Source organism: Lissotriton helveticus, chromosome 8, assembly GCF_964261635.1.
Source record: "Lissotriton helveticus chromosome 8, aLisHel1.1, whole genome shotgun sequence".
Lineage (NCBI taxonomy): Eukaryota > Metazoa > Chordata > Amphibia > Caudata > Salamandridae > Lissotriton > Lissotriton helveticus.
In genome coordinates this window covers 1593751989-1593772379 of record NC_136069.1, presented here as the reverse complement: position 1 = coordinate 1593772379, position 20391 = coordinate 1593751989, and the positions used below count along the sequence as shown (strand labels likewise).

Sequence of the window (20391 nt, the reverse complement as noted above, 5' to 3'; positions counted from 1 at the left end):
CCCATGCCTGCGCTGCGCGGAGGGGGCGAAACACGTTGGCTGTCTTCACTGAACTCGTAACTCCGACAATAAGAATCCGATCATATCAACCTGTGTTAAAAAAATTGTGATTCTGACTTTAAGAACCACACTCAAGCAAAAAACTTGTCTTACAAAATAAAGAAACTTGCACAAACCATCTAAAAGACTACAGATCTATTTTATTGGAATACAGCATATACTACAGCAACAATTCATCTCTGTCCTTGTTCTAACATAGCCAATATCAATTAAAGTACTCCCTTTATGCCTTAAATCATCTCCAAGCTTCCTCACGAAGTGTATGGCTCCAGTCACAGAACAACTGAGTAAACAGGGACATCAAGTGTTTCCCTACCTCGATTTTTTGTTAGTCAAGTGAAAATCTTTCAAGGTGGCAAAAAACTCCTTGAAGTCCGTCCTGCAGCTTTTTGTAAGAATTGGGTTTAACTCTTAACAAGGACAAATTAATATTCATGCCCTGCTCGAAAAATTCTATTCCTAGGATACAGATCTTGGATACGGAAGCAGGCAAAGACTCCCAATCCAAATGGAGAATAGCAAAGCTAACACAATATTTGCAGAAAGAAAACTAAATCACCATTAGGATATACAAGTCTCTTTTAGGAGGGATGGTGTCTTCATTCATTTAATTCCAAACTGTCACCTGCATGTGTCCATTCCAGGAAGAGTTTAATAAAGACATTTGTTCAACTTCATCAAATTGACACCAAAAGTAAATAAACACTGCCATGGGGGTTTCAACACAAAACACCACTGTTGGATGGAAGTTACTTTAATAAAGGCCCAGCTTTATCATGGCAACAGATGCGTCATTAGATGATTGGTGTGAGGGTGCACTTCCTCAAGATCTGGCAGCGATCAGTGTATGGTCAGCAGATAAAATCCAACTCCATTTCAACATTCTAGATATACATGAGAGACATTGACATCGGTCTGCAATCATTCCTCTTGAGTAAAAGTAAGCTCTGCATTCATCCGCACTTAATGTATTACATAAACAAACAAAGGGTAACTCAAACTCTTCCTCTATCAGAAGTAGCCCAAAAAGAAGTGGGCTTATCCCTTCAAAAACCACAACCAAAGAGCATGTTCCGGGAGTAGACAACACATGGGAGGTTGCTCCAAGTAGAAAATACAAAGAATGCCACGAATGGGAACTCCAGCCGATCCAGATCCAGTTGAACAAGATCTTCAAGTGCTGGGGAAAACTGTCTTGGACCTGTTTGCACCAGCTTGGAACGGGAAATTACATTCCTATGCTAACAGGGCATGTTCTGCTGGTAAGGTAGGGGGAGCATTTTCGATAGACTGCTTAGGGACCCTTGTTTATGTTTTTCCACTGCTTCCCCTAATCGTAAAGGTCCTGTCTAAGTAAAGAAGGCAATCGTTACCCACCCCCAGACTATGGCGAAGCTCCTGACATCCTTGGGGGTTCTCTATCAATGTGAGAAAGTCACACCTGACTCCTTCTCAGATGCTCCCTTTCATCATAGCCATCCTGGACTCTGTACGGTTTTGTACCTTTCCTGTGTAAAGGAGAGTACAGAACATTCAGGCTATGATTCTGATCTTTCAGCCTCTCTCCTGTGTCTCAGTGAGGTGCTGGAACTGATAGCCTCTTGCATCCTGCTGATCGAGCACACCAGGTGGCATATGCTGACTCTGCCGTGGGACCTGAAGACTCATTAGGCCCAACATCAAGGGTACCTGTCCGACCATGTTCAGATTTCAGAGTGGGCTCCTAAAAATCTGCAGTGGTGGTTACTAGACCATATTTCGGTCAGTGGCCATCTGCTTGACAGTGAGGAAACACTGGTACTTACGACAACACTATCGCCATGTGGTCCTGGAACAAGCAGAGTGGGGTGGGGTCACGGACCCTGCACCAGGAGGAGCTACTCTGTGCTATACCATCAAGGAATCTTCCCGATAGTGAACCACCTGGCAGGATCTTTGAATGCCAGAGCGGACAAACTCAGCTATTGATGTCTAGTAGCTCATGAGTGGCTGTTAAACTTGCAGGTGGCTCAAACTCTCCTCTGCAAATGGGGAAAACCTTGGCCCAGTCTCTTTGCCACTGCCAAGAACGTGCAATGTCAGCAGTTCTGTGCTTTTCATTTTCCAAGGTTTTTCTTACTACTCCGAGTTCTGATCAGGACCGACCTAGCTTAGGTCATCCTAGTGGCTCTGCAGAGGGCATGAAGAGTATGGTATCCAGAGGTCCTGGGCATAAACCTCTGTCATTTGACCAGGCTTCTCCTCCAGGAGGTTCTGCTGTTGCAGTAACAGGGCAGGGTCTTACACACAGGCCTACGCAATCTCCACCTTCATGCTTGGAGTTTGAGCTCTGCCAGCTAAACACCTTTGACCGTCCTTTGGAGTTGGTTGATGTTATCTAAGCAGGCAGGCATCCCTCAACATAAAATGTATACGCTTGTCATTGGGATACATTTGTGGTTGGTGCAGCACAAGTTACATTGATTTCCTTCAAGGCAAACTTATCTGATGTTTTATTTGTCCTCTCCTACTCTGCAGAGCTTTGTTTTGGGAATGGTTAAAGGGTATCTTTTGGTGCTTTCTTTGGCTGCTTATGGTTGACTGACAAGCCCTCAATATTTAAATCACCACATGATGTGATGTATTTTTTTAAAGGACTCCAGTATTTGTTTCCTTCTTTTCCCTGTGTTATGCAACACTGGGTTCTTAACTTGTTTTATCAAATATTGGATGTACACTCCTTTTGAGATGCTGCCTAACTGTTTTTTGTGGCTTCTCACCCTCAAGACACTGTTCCTCATTGCCATAACGTTGACAGGCCGGTAGGCAGGCTCCAAGCACTTTCATCCTCCCAGACAAACTTGTTCTGGAACTTGGGCATCTTCTAAAAGTACTGACGCCGTTCTACTCTGCTCAAACCATAACATAATCGGGGTTCTATACTCTGCCTGGGCCTTCTAACAAGGAGAAACTCCATTACCTAGACCCCAAAAGAGCAGTTAATCTTTACATTGATTGTACCAGAGAACACTGAGATTGCAGCTCTTTGTGAGGGGTCGTGGGAGTGAAGAAGGCAAAGCTGTTCAGAAAAGGACCATCTGTCCCTGGATCATGCTCTGCATCAAGATCTGCAATGCACTGGAACAAAAGCAGGCCCAAGAAAGTTGAAGAGGCTCATTCCACCAGAGCAAAGGCTGCTGTCACTCTCTTGGCAAGCAGGGCTCCTGTCATTGATATCTGTCAGGTGCTGCATGGATGCCACTTCATAAATTAACAAAGCATTACTGTCTGGACAGCCAGGTTCTCTGAAAAAAGCTTTTCGCCTGCTAGTCTTAGAGGACTCTTTGGTTCAAGCCAATTCGCAGAACCACCTCCAAATAGGTATTATTTTGGTATCTATTCAAAAGGTGATGAATCTACAATTAGAAATCTCTATCGGAGGAACAAGTTACTTACCTTTGGTAACGCCCATACTGGCAGAGAGACTATCTAACTGCATAGTCCTCACCAACCCTCCCATCATCCCAGTTTTGTGAATTGGACTCTGTCCATTAAAAAGCTCCCAAGTCTAGAAATCTACACACTGGTTAACGTCAATTTGCTGTTGAGGCTCTGCATCTGGGGGCATGAACAGCATTGAAAGCAACTTATGTTAGCATGCAGTAGTGGTCCTATATTGGTTCTGTATGTAATTTCTAGAAGGGAAAGGTGTTAGACCTGGGGTTACCAGTCTACATAGGGTAGCTTGGCGCAAAGTAGGAAGGTCTATCCCAAAGGCAAAAAGTGTTAAGCTTGCGTCGCACCCTTACAGTAACACAACGCCCATCCACTAGAAAAGAAAGACACTACACCAGTCTTAGTAAAATACGAGCTGTTTTATAAAATAATCTCTTTGTTCTTCAGCAAATAGAGTTTCAATACATAAAAAAAGAATTAGCTCCACACTGGTGTTCGTATATATAGGCACCAGTTCAGTTTTGCACACACAACATTTCTTTTCTCAGAAGGATGAATTCCACAGCTTCAATTGCAGCAACTAGTAAATATCACTTTTCTACACAATTAATTACAGTTGATCCTTACCCTCGGAGGTTCAAGGTTATTTTTAACAGCAGGTTACAAATTTCATCAATTACACCCCGCTTAGCCCTTTAGCATCTTGACTCAATAGAGGAATACCTAAATAACAACAAGTGAGGTAATCCATTAATACATGAGGCACAAAGGAACATTGGACTTATTCCCTCAAGGGCTCACCAGCAAAGATTTCTACCCCAGCTGCCCACTGGTTTGTACCAGCTAGGTTACTCTGTCTCAACCCACAACCAGTTAACTTGTGTGGTGGTTGCAATTACAGGTAGATTAAAGCTCCAGTTCACTCTGAACTCCTCCCCATTGGTGTACTGAAGGCAAATGATTTCTTTCTACCTTCCCCTCTCCATCCTTAAGGGACTCCTTCGTTGCCCGGCTTCCCTTTATGGGACATAGTTTGTTCATTTAGCAGGCTCCCACACCCAGAAGAATCACCCTAAGCTTGGTAATTGCCGGGGGGCGCCAGTCTCACAGTAGTGGAGTACCGGTGGGTATGCGAGTCACTATGAGGGGGAAATCGGAGGTCGGAATGCAGCTTCTCCTCCCGCCCAACCGATGCCCCTGCTTACTGTATCTATGTTCTCCTGACCACTCGTTTCCCAGTTGGGCCCTTGCCGTTCTCTAGGCTACGAGGAAGGCTCCGCTGGCAGCAGACTGCAATCGCCTGCTTAAACAGAGCGCAACTTTACCGCTTCCATTTCACCAGTCTCCAGGGCGTTACGCAGCTCCTCCGAGGCTCTTCTCGCGCTGGCTCCGAATGAGCTCAGAACTCCGCCCACGGCCGGCCTCCGTCCGCTCTTCTCCGCCCCTTATGTCACCGCGGCAACAGCTGTGGTGAGTTCCTGCTTCCGCTGCTCTTCGGCCGCGCTTGCCTGACTTCCCCTCACTAACTCCAAGGGAATTCTCACACGGCAGGCACGCGCCCTCACGGCTGTTGGATTCAGCTACCGCCGGGGAACTTCCTCTCAGCGCTCCAGGGCCTCTTCCGCAGTGAGTGACTCTGTGATCACAATTATTACTGTATAGTGCTACCCAGGTCAGCTTCCTACTGCACCCAGAGGGTAGCCTAAGAGCACTTGACAGCGTAGGGAGTAGGAATTAATCCCCTCATAGCAGGGCTCGGTCGATGAGTAGAGTGCACGTCACTTAAGGAGGCAGCCGGCCCAGAAGACGATCTCCCCTCGCTCAGTGCGCCTTCCTCCCCACAAGATCGCCTCACTCCTCTCCTGACCAGGTTCCAAAAACAACTCACTGGTCACTACAAAATGGCCGCCCTCGCACTGGCCTTTATATAGGGTGGCCTCAGGCTACTAGAACCAGCTGGAAGGTTCTAGAGTGTCTCTATGCTATCCTATGGGTCCCTTCCCTGAGGTATTAGTTTTGGCAGTTACTAGCCACCATTTTGTGTAACTGAGTTTCCATTATTTTTAAGAGTCACCTAGGCCTAAAAAAACTATAGGGTCAAGGAGTACCTAGCCCCTGGGACATCACCTAAAAATTCCAGTGGACATAAAAAACAAAAGTTAGGAGGCAGAAAGGGGACAAAAATAAATAAATAAGTAGGAGGGACCACCCAAAGGGCTGACAGGTCTAACAAAAGGTATCAGTACGGAGCCTCACAGTACCACCTGGTGGCACCAAGAGATACTGCTGAAAAGTTTCCGGATCCAGTCTGATGCCTGGGGGAGAATTCAGAAGGTGAGGGAACTGCAATTAGATAATCTCTCTCCAGAAATACGTTTTTCAAAGGTAAAAAAACGTGCTCATTACCACCACTCCGCTTCCATATTTTCCATACCTCTGCAATGACCAAGTACTCCACCTATACCCAGCATCTCAAGGATTATCAGCATGTCTCCTGAACACGAGTTCCAATGCGTAGAACTTCCAGATGACTGTAAAGAAATTCTAACTAAAGCTAGAGTAATTTCCACCAATAAGTCCTATAGAGCCAAAAGGAAATGTTTCTGTATTTGGTGTATCCTAAACAATTTGCCTGTCTGTACCTTATGCCGTTGTCCCTTGTAGGTCTTACTCATCCATTAGTAGGAGTCCACTTGACAGCTATGTCACGGTACAGAAGGGAACAAGAACAACATTCTCTCGAGTCCATCAGGATTATAAAGGAGTTTCTTAAAGGACTCTTCAGAGTTTTCCAACTAGTCAAACAACTGCCAACTCCTTCAAACTTAATATAGTACTTTTTCAACTTATGAAAAATTTGCTCCAACAACAGACATAAAATTTATTTCATTAAAACTTGTGTTTCTACTAGCATTTGCTAGAAGAGTAAGTGAAATTGAAACCGTTGTAGTAAGAGAGCCTTACCTACAATTCTATGACGACAGTCATTTTAAGGACTAATTTTTGCTTTATATTTAAAATTCCATTGGGTTTTCATTTACATGAGCATATAATCCTTGGACTTTGTTTAAAAATCCCAACACGGCATCAGAAAGGGTGAAAGAACATACACACATTTACTCTGCATTATTGCCTCGAGTGAACTGTACAGAGAGATGATGCAGTTGGACAAGTGGGTTGCACCATCTGTTTCAGTAATGTGAGCCCTTTTTAAATTGCTCTTCTGCTTGTGTGGGTACTATCCTTTATAACTGCTTGCTATTCTGATTCAAGCATGTGAATCTTTGAAGGATCAAATTCTAGAGGAGAAAAAATTACACGTAACTGTATTCCTCCATAGTTGGTATCTTTTATAGATTCACATGCAGTCCACCCGACTTCCCTTCAAAGGCTCACCAAATTCTGGTATTACTTCAGACTTATGATAAATGGAATCTGAAGGATGGTGCCCTCTGGGGTGTGTACACAAGGCTCACTGACTCTTGTTAATGCTTGGTTCTTTTCAAATGTTGTGACTAGGCTACTAAACCGTCTTTGTTCAGCTTTAGAATTACATTAACATAGAAGTGGTAGTGAGATGTTACAGTGGGACTCCAACTCGACGACGGGGATGATGCATGTGAATCTATGAAAGATACCAATTCCAGAGAACTGTTATTAAAGTGACTTTTTTCTTAACTGGTGATGTAGTCTTTACTGTTTTGAAGCAATGTATTTTGCCACTAGGCGGCAGGGTGTCTACATTTTGGAATACCAGTTAGTTCCTCTGTTGATTCGCAGTAACAGAGGCTTACTGAGGTTACTTGTTTATTTTTAAATCCGAAAGTTCCAATCTTAATTTCTTATTTTATGCTGCAAATGTGGCCGTTTTACTGTTTATTGAGATGTGCAAATCTCTGAATTTCACGTTTTTGTTTTATATATTTGTTTATTTGCAGCTAAAGCCGATTCTCTCAGAGATTGAGTACCTTCAAGACCAGCACTTGCTGCTAACCGTGAAATCCCTTGATGGCTACGAGTCATATGGTGAGGCAGGGGAAGACATGGGTAACCACACTTGGGTCAGAAATGCAATGCAGAACCGTAGCTGAGAAGCTGTCAGTGGCATAGGGCTCTTGTAATATCAAGCTGTAATTGGTCTGGCCTTGGCTACCAGCTATTTCCTTTGTCAAACTTATTTCGTTTTTACCATGGATTTTATAAAACATTATTATGTAAGCTACCTGCCCCGCCCCAATGTAAAAAAAAAAAAGGAAAAAAGTATAACCATTTGGCATAAAAAAGCACCCGTTGCCAGTGTAGTCCCATGGCAGCGAAGGGAATTCTTTTGTGTGTTGATGTGCTTCTTGTAAAAGAGCAGAATGCTGTCACTCACAATGAAATTAGCCAGTAGCTGAAGTGGGGTGACAAATTGCCATATGCTATACTGGTCGGAAGCAAAATGTGAATATCACAACAGACTAATGGAAGAAGTGGGCTGGCAGAAAGCCTCTGTAGCCTCTGTATATTAGATAAAGATTTGTATTAGAACCAAAAGAACTTGGATAACTCCAGTCGTAAAAATGGTAAGAAAAAAAACCTGTCCCATCTTCGGGCTGGTATTGCGACTGTCATATTGCATTAACCTGGCTTTGCAGAATTCATGATGCCGGATATTTAGTTGTCTGCTGGAATGCCATTGATCGAAGATTATTTCTAGCATCAGGAATTACTACAAATCAAAGATTCAAATTCTCCACTTGGATCCGAAGTCTCATGAGACAGACACTCTTATTATACAATAAACCTGTTCTTCTGAGCTATAACTCCTGAAGAGTTGGCATTGCCACTCACAGGCATTCATATTGAAACAGTGGTTCATTCATTTCACTCAGTCTGGCGTTAGCCAAAGCCTTAGAGTTTACTAAAATTATTTGATAATATACTTACATATTATGTTATACATTTTATAAAGCGCACAGCTGCCGCGGCAAAGGGGCGTCCCAGCGCTGACAGCCGACATCTGGATGCTACTAGCAGAAAGCAGGGCCTAGAGCGGAGGGAAGAGGTGCGTCTAGATAGCCTTACGGAATGCCAGGAAGTTATTCATGCTGCGGATATGTATAGAAAGAGAGTTCCAAAGTTTGGCTGCCAGGGTGCAGAAAGAGCGCCCACCAGCACGTACCCTCCTTTACCCTAGGAACAATCGCCAGATGTTGACCCATAGAGCAGAGTTGGCGGGTGGGTGTATAGGGTAAAAGTAGATTGGCCAAGATGCCAGGAGAAGAGAGATTCAAATGTTTAAAAGCAATGCAAAAGGACTTAAACTCTACCCGTCTAGCCACCAGCAACCAGTGTAGTCCGCGAATGGCACTAGTAGTAGAGCACGTTCTAGGGAGGCCAAGGAGAGTTCTAGCAGCCGCGTTTTGAACCCTCTGCGATCACAGGATTTCTGTCTTGTTTGTCCCCAAGTAGAGCGAGCTAGCATAATCCAGACAGAATGGAGGCCAGAATGATAACTTGACGGATGGGAAGGATAAAAAAAATCAGCAAAGGTTTGAGCCCCCGCAATATTCCGAAACAGGTCCCTGCCACTTTCTTCGTTTTGGCCTGGAAACTAAAGTAGACACCCAGATTTTTTACCACCTGTTTGGGGGCGGGTGCGCAGCCCAGGGTTGCAGGCCACCAGCATTCACTCCACAGCTCTGAGTCTCTCCCAACCAGCAAAACCTCAGGCTTGCTGGCGTTAAGCTGGAGGCTTTCATCCAGGCCTCTTCATCCATTTGGTCTTTTTTTGTATCATTCACATTTTGCTTCATCTACTACAGCATAGGGCAGTTTGTCAGCCCTCTTCATCCATTGGCTAACATCACTTGGCTAACATTCTTTCCTTTCCCAAGAAGAACATCTGCACACAAAGTAGTGCCCTTCTGTAGGAAAGTAGGATCTTTCTGACATGGTTGCCCCCACTTTTTATCTGGTGTCAGTATGTTTAGACTGCAGTACACTGGGATCCTGCTAGCCGGGGCCCCAGTGTTGGTGCTCTCGTCCCTAAATTGACTGGTGAGTACTTTATACACCCCAAAATTGGCCTACTAGTTTACCCCTGTAAGTCCCTGGTATATGGTACTAAGGTACCAAGGGCATCGGTACACCAGAGGGCTGCAGCATGTATTATGCTACCCATATGAGCATGTGCATACTGTCCCTGCAGGCCTGCCATCTCTGCACGCATGAAATGATGTATGCACCTTTCACTTTATATCCCGGACACTGCACTTAAAACCTGTAAGTCACCCCTAAGGTAGGCCCTGCAGCCTAAGGGCAGGGGGCATGGTTCTAAGTGTGAGGGTGCCCATGCATAAGCAGAGGCACCCCCTACAAACTTCGGACTCCATTCTTTGGGCTTTGTAAGTGCAGGGAAGCCGTTTTCAGGTATGTAGTGGACACTGGCAAACCAGAGATATCCAACTACATAATGACTTCACCGAACCTGGTCATTTTTAGTATCAGAAAGTTGGAATCCTGTACCTACACCGATTCCAGTGTTAGGAGCATGATACTATGTACTGGGGGGCGCCTTAGAGGCCCCCCATGTCTTCCTGTGTAACCTTGCAGGGTCTGGGTGCAAGCCAGTGCCTCCGCCCAGCCCAGCTGCCCTCCTGCTGGTGAGCCTAACTCAGGTAGGAGAAGGCAGAACAAAGGGTTTCCTGTAGAGAGGTGACGCCACCCCTCCTTTAGAATTGGGTATTTCTGGGCTAGTGAAAGGGAGCTTCAGAGAGCCACCAGACTGTTTTGAAGGGCACATTTGATGCCCTCCTTGCATAAACCAGTTTACCCCAGACAAGAACCCTTGGCTCCTCTCTGGCGCGAAACACAACAAAAGACAGGGAAGTGACCACCCCCATGCCTAGCTCCTCCCCTACGGAGGTGCGCAGACTCTACCAGATGGTCCACTTGATTCTGCCATTTTGGAAGCAAGATGAGCAGAGGCCTCTGGGAGCATCTGACTGGTCAGTCCACTAGAGTAGCGTCCCTGATCCCCCTGATAGATGGGTCACCGCAGAAGCTGTCCAACCCCCTTCCTGGGTTACTTAAGGGCTCCCCTGAGGGTGGGACCCTTGATTCGTCTGGACCAAGGATTCCTCTGCAAGACTCGTCTTCAGGATCCTCCACAAGACTCTTCTACTGCTGGACACTGGACTCTGCTGTTGGGCTGTGCCTGACTAAAGACAAGACTGCTTCTGGTAGGAAGGCTCCTACTACAACTTTATCTCCGTGCTTTGCAACCATCCTACAACATCTATGGCCGTGCATCCTCCAGAGTCACAAGGACTCTGTGTGCATCAATGACAGCTGGAAGGAATCTCCCTTGGAGTGAAGGAGTCACTCCCATGCAGCTGCAGGAACCTCAGCGTCGGACACTGGTCCATGGATCCTGCTGTCCCACGGACTCAAGGCTTTACAACACAGGTGGTGGCTTGATAGTTCTCCTGAGGCCTGACCAGTTTTCTGTGCAGTTTGGTAGACTGCAATCCTTTGTTGAGCTGCTGGAACTGTGTCCCTGTGCACTGCGTCTGTCTGCCGTTGCCAAGGTTTGTCGACTCTCCAGTCCAAAGATCCTTGAGCTCCAAGAAGCCCCAGCCTCAAGCATCATCCTGCTGCAAAAGCAACATCCTCCATCTACTGCGACGTGGGCCTCCATCTTTGCTGTGCTGCTGAGGCCTCTTTGCGACTCCCTGTGCCTGCTGCCAGAGGGTCCCTCCGGGGTCTTCCATTGATTCCTTCTGGCTCTCCTGCTTGCTGAGGGTCAGCCCTGACTTTCCTGTGGTGGGTGCGTCCGTCAGACCTTGCTGGTCTGCAACTAAGCATTTCTTCCTGCAACGTGCATGTTGCATTTGCCAATGCTTGTTGGTGGTCCTACTGGCCACTGACCCTCCTGCAATTCATCGACAGTCGTGGGACAGCTTGTGTTCCTACATCGTCACCTGGTCTTAACAGCCGCAACTCCAAAATCTCCATCCTACCTTGAAGTATCCCGAGAAGGGTGGGCATTGTGCTCCTGCACCCCCTGGACGACTCCGGGTGGCGTGGACTCTGTCTTCTCTCTCCTCAGGTGCTCCTTGTCTGGATCCATCCTTGGGTTCCACCGACCTGATTCAAGGGTCACGGTAGCAGCTGGACTTCTGAAGATCCCAATTGACTTCAACGGGCAGATCCAACACCACTTCACACTTCGGCACTGGGGCTCCCTGGTGTAGGTATCCTTCTTCTCTGGGTATCCACCGGTGGGAGTGCTCTTCAACTTTCCTGGTTCCAAAGGTTTTCCTCTGGGAAGGGTCCTAAATCCTGAAAATCCAAACCGTGACTACCCCATGTTGTTCTATGCACACTGACCCGTGGTATCCCCTCTGCATCCAGGCGCCTAGGTACTCCTAGTTACTTATTGGTGGGTCAGTGCTTCCCTGGCCTACAGATCCTTGGATGGTAGTCTTGGTTATATTTACAACAAGGGGTGGTGATGGACAGAGTCTCTGAATTAAGCAGAATACTCTCACCCAGTCAAGAGATCAGGGCTAGATCCAACACCGTTTTTTAGCTCATTGCACCATCCCAGTTTCAGATCCCAGTCTTGGTTAGGCATCCCTTTCGCATTCCGCTTACCTAGTATACGGTTCCCCCCCCCCCCCCCCCAGTAGGGGGCCTGTGTGTTTTTATGTGTTTACTTACCTGTTTTACTGATATTTTTATTGTGTATGCATATCTCCGGGTAGGAGATATATCAAAGTAGTTTAGTGTTGGTGTGTAATAAATACTACAGTGGTGTGCTTCTCTTCTGTGTGATTCTCACTGACTGACTTGTGTGGTAAATGCACCCGCTTTACACCCTCCTGGATAAGCCTTAGCTGCTCACCACAGCTACCGCTTGAGAGCTTTGGTGATCAAGGACCTCTTACACTATCAATAAGGGTTGCCTGAACTCGGTGCAGAGGTGTGCACCATATTCTGATCCAGCCTCCTACACCCTGCATGCCAAAGACTACTATGGCTACGTCTGCTTTTTGAGAATAAAGGTCGATGATGGTCAATAGTTGATTTTCGAAAAAACTATGACTAAACAAAACAATCATTGACAAATCAAAAGGCTGGCAGTTAACACCTGACCTGCCGGTGCTTGTTTTTATTTATTTTTCCAGGCCGCATGATATCTGCTCTCAAAAGCAGTGGCAGCTCCTCAACTAAGGTGAAAGAGCATCCCCTCACTGAGCAATTCAAAACGGAAATATAAAATGATAATAACTTTACGTTAGAATCATTTTATTTAACTGTACTCCCTCAGTTAGTTGGGAGGCAGGGCGGAGCTGGGCTGTTTAAAGCTGGGGGGGGGGGGGGGGGGGTGGCAGGCACCTCCTAAGTGCGCTTGACATTTTGGCCGGTCCTCCCGGCCGGCCAAACAGTCATGCACACTTTATGTTCTCCACTCAGACTGTGTTACAACTGGGTGGAGAATATACACAGCCTCCCAGCCCCTGTCTGAGCGCTGAACCACGGCACTCAGACAAATCACAACGCTGCTGTAAGGCCGCGTTGTCATTGGTCAGAGGAGTTTGGGAGGCTGTTTGCTTCGTGGTTCCTGCTGCCAGGGAGAATAGAAGAGTACTGATGAGAGGCAGCGGCTGGCTGTATCCAGGTCAGTGTTTTAAAAAAAAAATCTTCCATACCCCTGTTTGGTAACAGTTTCTACTGCTCATAAGATGATTGCCCTATTGTTGTTTGTGCTTTTGTGATTTCCTTCCTGTGTTGCCTGAACTCTCTTTACTCTGGCCCGCCTGAGTATCAGTCTGCTTTTTCAGGTCATTCATGGTTCAGTTGAGAGGCTTCTGCCCTGTTAGTTAGTGTTTGTCTAGTTTTTTGGTTCCTTGACGTTGGTGCACAAATGCAGTTTAAGTAAAGCCTGTATATATCTCAATAATAAGAGGAAGATCTTGTCCTTTTTCCAACGTGTGATCATTCTGTGATCGTACTGCTCTTGCAGATGTGTTTGTGCTGTTCTTTGATTTTAGAATTTCCTTGCAGATACTATCAGTATAGAATTATCACTTCGCCGTTTGCAAAATTGACCATTGCTTTATCCATACCAGCAAGCAAGTCTCCTGTGTCAGGCTTGCAAATCTTTGGCATGACTCTGTAGAGTCTTCTGACCTTACAACGATGGTAGGTTATCTCAGGGTTTACATTAAAGAGGAAAGATGTAGCTTTGGCCCCTGTCAGGAATGAAGTGCAGAGTAGATGATGTGTGTGAGGTAATATCCAGCTCTGGGGCATGAAGAGGGTATTCCTTAAATACTGATGGAATAGTCTCGATTACACAAAAAATATTCTCCTCTCACCACCATGCACTAAGCACATTATATTAACTTAGTGTACATTTTACTGTCATTGCTGTAGGGAAATTATTGCATCAATGGTGAAAGAATGTAGTAAACAGTGCATGTCCCTAAAGCAGTGTAATATGTTCTGTAAATTCTCAAGCAGATGTGAAGGAGATACTGCATTGCACATACTTCCTAAAGCACTCTGACACGGGCAGCTAAACAGCAGACGCACTCTACGAATTTAATATAAGTTAAGTACATTTACTCAGTAAAAATATTTTTTTTTTCAGTAAAAGGACATATCCTATCTCCACCTAGAGGATATTTAGCTTAATGATAAAGACAGACATAAACTAAAAATACATAAAGTTAACATTTTACCACTTATTGATTGTTTAAGCCTTTGAGGGCAAGTGATGCCTCCTAATTTTTGTGCTAGGCTTTCTGGTATTTAAGAATCTCTTTCATGATTTTTTTAACATCTCTATTGTTGTCAGGATTTTGGTATTCAGAACCCTCACTTATTCTAACTTGTAGGTGTCCATTTATTGATGCTGTTCTGTAAGTATCACAATAGATGTCTTCTTCTTTCTAAGGGATCAAATGCACCAGGAAACCAAACATTATTTTCAACTGAGTAAATTATAGTTTTGTTGGAGAGAATTACAGATGAAACATGTGAATGTACTCTTACAACATTATAGACATTTGAGCTGGAAATGTTTTTGAGTTGTTACATTTCATCAGGAAAGCTCCCCACATGGAGGGGTAACCAATTCTTTCTCTTTTGCATAATTTATAGATTACTTTTTGTTTTAGATCGATGCATTCTCATTCTTTCTAACCTATTCATGCAGCATCTCCTGTGCAACATTGTGGCATAGTTGCTGCAAAAGCATTGTGTGAATGAAGCTTTTGTGGCAACATGTTTTCCTGCTAATATGTTGCCACATGCTTCGTGGTTCCTCTGGCACATTTGATTTGCTAATATGTGAAACAATGTGGGAAAACTGTTCAAAACGATAGTGTCAGAAATGCATGATATGCTTCAGCAGCTGGTTAGGCATGATGTGCCATTGCTTTCTATGCAAAATTATCAATACAGTGGCTCCATTAGTTGTAACTATTCAGATTGTTTTACTGAATCCTGGTGAAAACATCCACATGACAAATTCCCTTCATTTCTTTAGGAACATTGATTGTTTTACTCAGAAGGAGAAGTGCCTCAGATGGGAAAAACACAGAATATCAGTGGCTTGCGGCCAGCCACAGTTTTGATAACTTTGACAGTTTCAGGTCCCTGATTGAGATATGGGGTATCCATTTATGTGAAGCATTGCTGTTCGTGCAGCACTCACAAAGTGTGTCTTTGATCTCTCTCTCCAGGTGAGTGTGTGATAGCTCTAAAGTCTATGATTGGCAGCACCGCCCAGCAGTTTCTCACCTACCTCTCGCACCGGGGCGAAGAGACTGGAAACATCCGCGGCTCCATGAAAGTGCGGGTACCTTCGGAACGTGTGGGCACGAGGGAGAGACTTTACGGTAAGGACTTCTTTCTGTGCTATGCCCCCTCTCTGGGTCAGTTGGAATCTTTCTCTCCGTCCTGGACCAGGGTGTTTGCTCCTTGATCATATTGAATCTTCACAATTTGTGTTCTTATTAGAATGAGACATAGTCAATTCAGAATAGCTTAAAGCTACAGCAGTGCAGTTCCTTTACTAATGCTCAGTATTTACAGGGCTGAACAGTAGAGAATAATTGACAGAGCTAATAAGGTATCTTTGTGTTACTAATAAAAAACCTGTTTCATTTGAGCACAGGCATGTATGTGACTTGTTTATATAGGTTATGAATACAGCAAAGTGTGCTTTTCAATGCTTTTTGTATTTTAACACAAGAGTAACAACAGGATGAATAATGCTAACAGTTGCAGTAACAGACATGTGTTAGTTCTCAATCATTGGTCACAGTATTTATAGTGTAAAGCCAGAGTTACAGGCAAATTAGGGTCTGGCGTTCCAGCAGGAAGAAAAACAGTCATAATGGTTGTGATAATTAAAGTTAAAGTTTGCCCAGCCTACACCATAAACCAAATTGTCTCTGAGTGTTTGAATAGGAGAACATAAAAGAAATGTTGGTAGAGCAGCCCTCCTGCCTTTGATTGTCATCAAACAGGAGACAAGCACTAATGATGTCCATCAGCCTGAGAAGATTGATAGTCTTTGGCTGAATCTCTCACGCTGCAGGCCGAGCTAGTCTCCCATCAGAGTTACAGGATACAGTTATCAAGACCAGTGCATACCCACCACGCAAGGCAGACCTAAAAAGTCTGTTCCTACTTCACAAAAAAAGCATAAGTGCACCCATTGCAGTATTAGAACCTGTTCAGACGAGTCGTCTTCCCAGTGTCAGAAACTTGAAAAGAATGATCATAGAGAACGAGATGAATCGATGCGAGGTACTTCAAGTTTTGTCAAGTGCTGATAATTGCAGGCATCTCTTTTTGCTACCAAAAGTTGGGCCTCAACATTTGGGGATTTCCTCTGCTGTGTGTATTGAATGTTTGTGATTCCGAGGAAGAGTTGACTATCTGTTAAAGCAGTGGATTATGGGTGGCTGCTATGGACCGAATCAAGTAATGATGTCTGTATAGCAGTGCCAGTCTGCTGCTGTTTACTGTTTTACTTGCTTTCCAAAAGAGATAACTACTTTATATAACCAAGGGTTGTTTACAGCTCACTTCACTATCAAACCCATCCCCCCAATAATGGATAATCAAGATTCAGTGGCAATGATTAGGGTCAAAAGCACAATAAAAATGTGGGAAAACATATAGTGAAACAAGTGATATAAAGTGAGTACTGCGTTAACCATAAAAGCAGTGGACGCTCAGGCTGTTATAGAAGAATGTGAGAATGCAGGAGTATGGATCCTTCTAAAGAGACAGTCACTGGTGAAAGACCATAGCCACCTATTGCATCCAATACCAGGTGACTTTCCATAGCACCAGGAACTCTTCTACCTGTATTGGTAGTGGAATCATGTTCCTTTGGAGCTTGTCCAACTTTTGACACAAGTACCTTTTCTCACACCCTAGGGTGAACCCTGTTTATTGTATGGTAGTATTGGTACTGCATTTCATAGCTCTATCAGAGGTACTAAAGCACTTTCTGGACGGCCGATTAAATGGCTTTTTAGTTTGTTGTGACTTGTTGGAAGAGTATGTGTTCTACCATATGGCCTATGTTCTCAATGTTGGGTGTTGTGCCTGAGGTGGCTTCTCAATATGTTTTCTCATGTCTCCATTCTCTCCCAGAATGGATCAGCATAGACAAGGATGAAAGTGGAGGAACGAAGGGAAAGCCACCAACTGTTTCACGAGAATATACAAGGTAAGAGCCTTTATGATCAATACTCAGAGCAAGAGAATAGGTAGGAGCTCCTTGTGGGATCCAGGGTTGGGATATGCTCATGTACCTAGTTAATCAAATCAATCAATCAATCAATCAAACAATTTGTATAGCGCGCTACTCACCCGGAGGGTCTCAAGGCGCTTGGGGGAGGGAGAGGGGGGTCCGCTACTGCTCGAACAGCCAGGTCTTGAGTTGCTTCCTGAAGGAGAGGTGGTCTTGGGTAAGACGGAGGTGGATGGGGAGGGAGTTCCAGGTCTTGGCTGCCAGGTAGGAGAAGGATCTTCCTCCCATGGTGGCTCTTCGGATGCGTGGAACGACGGCGAGGGCTTGGCTGGTCGATCGTAGTTGGCGGGTTGGCGTGTAGAAGGTCAGGCGGTTGTTGAGGTACCTGGGGCCTCGGTCGTGGAGGGCTTTGTGTGCGTGGGTGAGGAGGCGGAACGTGATTCTTTTGCTGACGGGGAGCCAGTGCAGGTCTTTCAGGTGTCCGGAGATGTGGCTGTGGCGGGGGATGTCCAGGATGAGTCGTGCGGAGGCGTTCTGGATGCGTTGGAGTCTTTTCTGCAGTCTGGCTGTGGTTCCGGTGTAGAGGGTGTTTTCGTAGTCCAGTCGGCTGGTGACAAGTGCCTGGGTGACCGTCTTCCTGGTTTCGGTGGGGATCCATCGGAAGATCTTTCGGAGCATGCGTAGGATGTTGAAATATGAAGACGAGACGGCGTTGACTTGTCTGGTCATTGACAGGGAGGAGTCCAGGATGAAGCCCAGGTTGCGTGCGTGGTCCGTTGGTTTGGGTGCGCTGCCTAGGGCCGGGGCCACCAGAAGTCGTCCCAGGCAGATGGTGATGATCCAGGCTTAGATCCAGGCTTAGAGACAACATTAGTTGTATAGTGTTCTACGTAAGTGTTATTTTAATTCATTTATTAAGTGTACTTCTTTGACAGTCAAGCACAAGTGCTTTGACATGTTCCTTTTGTAACACAATATATCCTGTGCATTAAATAAAGGTATGCACCTTACACCTCTCTCCTAATCAAATGTCTCAGTCTCTGTAGACTCAAAAGCACTTTTGAATGTTCTCTTCATGTGTCGGAATTTGGCACTTTCGTCCTGTAAAGGAGATATGTGCTATTTTATTGCTTTCTAATCCATGTTTTTAGTCCTGGTTTCGACTGCTCTGCACTTCAGACCTCCAGGGACTGGTTTAGAGATGGGCAGCAATTGGAAAAACTATCAACATCTGCTTACCTCTGTGATCTCCTGTCTTATTTTCGGTGTGGAGGAGGCAGTGACATTTCTAGGCAAAAACCAAGTAGGTAGTTGTGAGGCTTGGTTCTGCACCCTAATTCAGATTGACCGATATGCCACCATTACCCACAGTGGCATGTCTTTGTAAGATTCCTGTGTTGTGTTATATTATGTGTAATTGTAAAGAGCACTATCACTCCAAGGGTATCTTGGTGCTAAGTAGGTGTGTGTGCTTAGCCTACGGTAGGTTGGTTAATTGAAAAGCCAGGTCTTCAGCTTGTTACAGAATTCAAGAACAGTGGAGGAGGCTCTGATCTGGAGGGAGAGGTCTTTCCACGCTTGAGGAGCGATGTAAGAGAGCGCTTGTCCTCCTGATTTGGTTCTATATATACATGGGATGTTTCCGAGTAGGAGTACTGCAAAACGGAGGTGTCTGTATGATTGGTGGAAGAAGATGCGAATGTTCAGGTAGTGGAGGGCTGAGTTGTGGAGTGCCTTGAATGTGTGTGTGTTGAGTTTGAATGGAGCATGTTTGTGTTTTGGAAGCCAGTGTAGTCCCTGAGGTGTGGTGTAATGCGAGTTCTGTGTGGGAGGTTGAGGATGAGTCTGACTGCCGAGTTTTCAATGGTCTCTAGTCTTCTAGTGTGTTACTTGGTGATCGCGGCATTTAGGGCATTCCCATAGTGAAACTTGCTGGTGACCAGGTTGCGAGTTTGTTTTTGTCGTGGTGCTTGGGGGGCCATTTGAAGATCTTCCTCAGTATCTTCAGGGTGTGGAAGCAGGATACAGTGATGGTGTTGACTTGAGCAGTCATGCCCAGTTTGCTGTTGATTATTCTGAGGTTCCTGGTGCGGGTTCTGGGTGTGGGTCAGAGTTCGGCCTGTCACCAGTTGGAGTCCCATGGTGAGGTGTCCACTACTTCTGTGTTGTCCGTGTTGAGCTTGAGACAGTTGACTTTCACCCAGTTAGTGACTTTGGTCATGCAGATGGTGAACTTGTTTCTTGTGTTGGGGGTTTTGTATGAGAGAGAAGTATGAGTTGAGTGTCATCTGCATAGGAAAAGATGTTGATGTCATGTGCGTGGATGACATTGGTTAGAGGGATCTTTTGTTTGTTGAAGAGGGTGGGGCTAAGCAATTAATCTTGAGGGACTCTGCAGATGAGTTTGCAGTCTTCCAAGGAGTAAGATGCCAGTCTGACAGCCTGGTTTCTTTCCATTAAGAAGGAAACAGATCCATCAAACAGCAGGTCTTTGGATAGCAATCTCATGCAGGCAACTGATGAGGATCAGGTGTGAGACCCTGTGAAGTCTAACGTGTCTCATCTGTCAAGGGTCATGCGGGTGGCGGCAATGAGTGCAGTTTCAGTACTATGGTTGGGCTGGAATCCAGTCTGTGTGGCATTAAGGAAACCACCATTGGACTTGCCGGACCACCTATTGCCATATTCCCATCCTGCCAGCCCACCTATTGCCATATTCCTATCCTGCCGGACCACCTATTGCCATATTCCCATCCTGCCAGCCCATCAGCACTACCTGCAGTTCGTGTTTTCATGAAACTGATGGTGGTGGTGGCGGCAGCTCACTTTCAGAGGTCAGGGGTGCTAGTCTTCCCCTACCTCAACGATGTTCTGGCAGTTTTAAACCACTTCCAGATTAAGGCACACCTCCTATCATTGTTGGGGTTCACAATGAACATGCCGAAGTCCTAACTTACTCTTTCACATATTCTCCCATTCATCTGAGTCATTTGGGACACAGTTTGGTTTCCTGACTTTCCCCCAGGAAAGAGTGTCCAGGACATTCAGGCAATGATTCTGATCTTTCAGCCTCAGTTCTGGATTTCAATGAGGTCGACTCTGCGGCTTCTGGTACTGATGCACTC

General features: G+C 45.4%; 1 protein-coding gene across 3 annotated transcripts in view; it reads left to right on the top strand.

Moving 5' to 3' along the window:
• INPPL1 (inositol polyphosphate phosphatase like 1) overlaps window positions 1–20391 on the top strand; it is a 755507-nt gene that overhangs the window by 625536 nt on the left and 109580 nt on the right. For all 3 annotated transcript variants that reach the window (XM_078658619.1, XM_078658620.1, XM_078658621.1), the window contains 3 exons: window positions 7434–7521; window positions 15237–15392; window positions 17167–17242. In XM_078658619.1, coding sequence (XP_078514745.1) covers window positions 7434–7521; window positions 15237–15392; window positions 17167–17242 — 320 coding nt within the window. The remainder of the gene's footprint in view (window positions 1–7433; window positions 7522–15236; window positions 15393–17166; window positions 17243–20391) is intronic.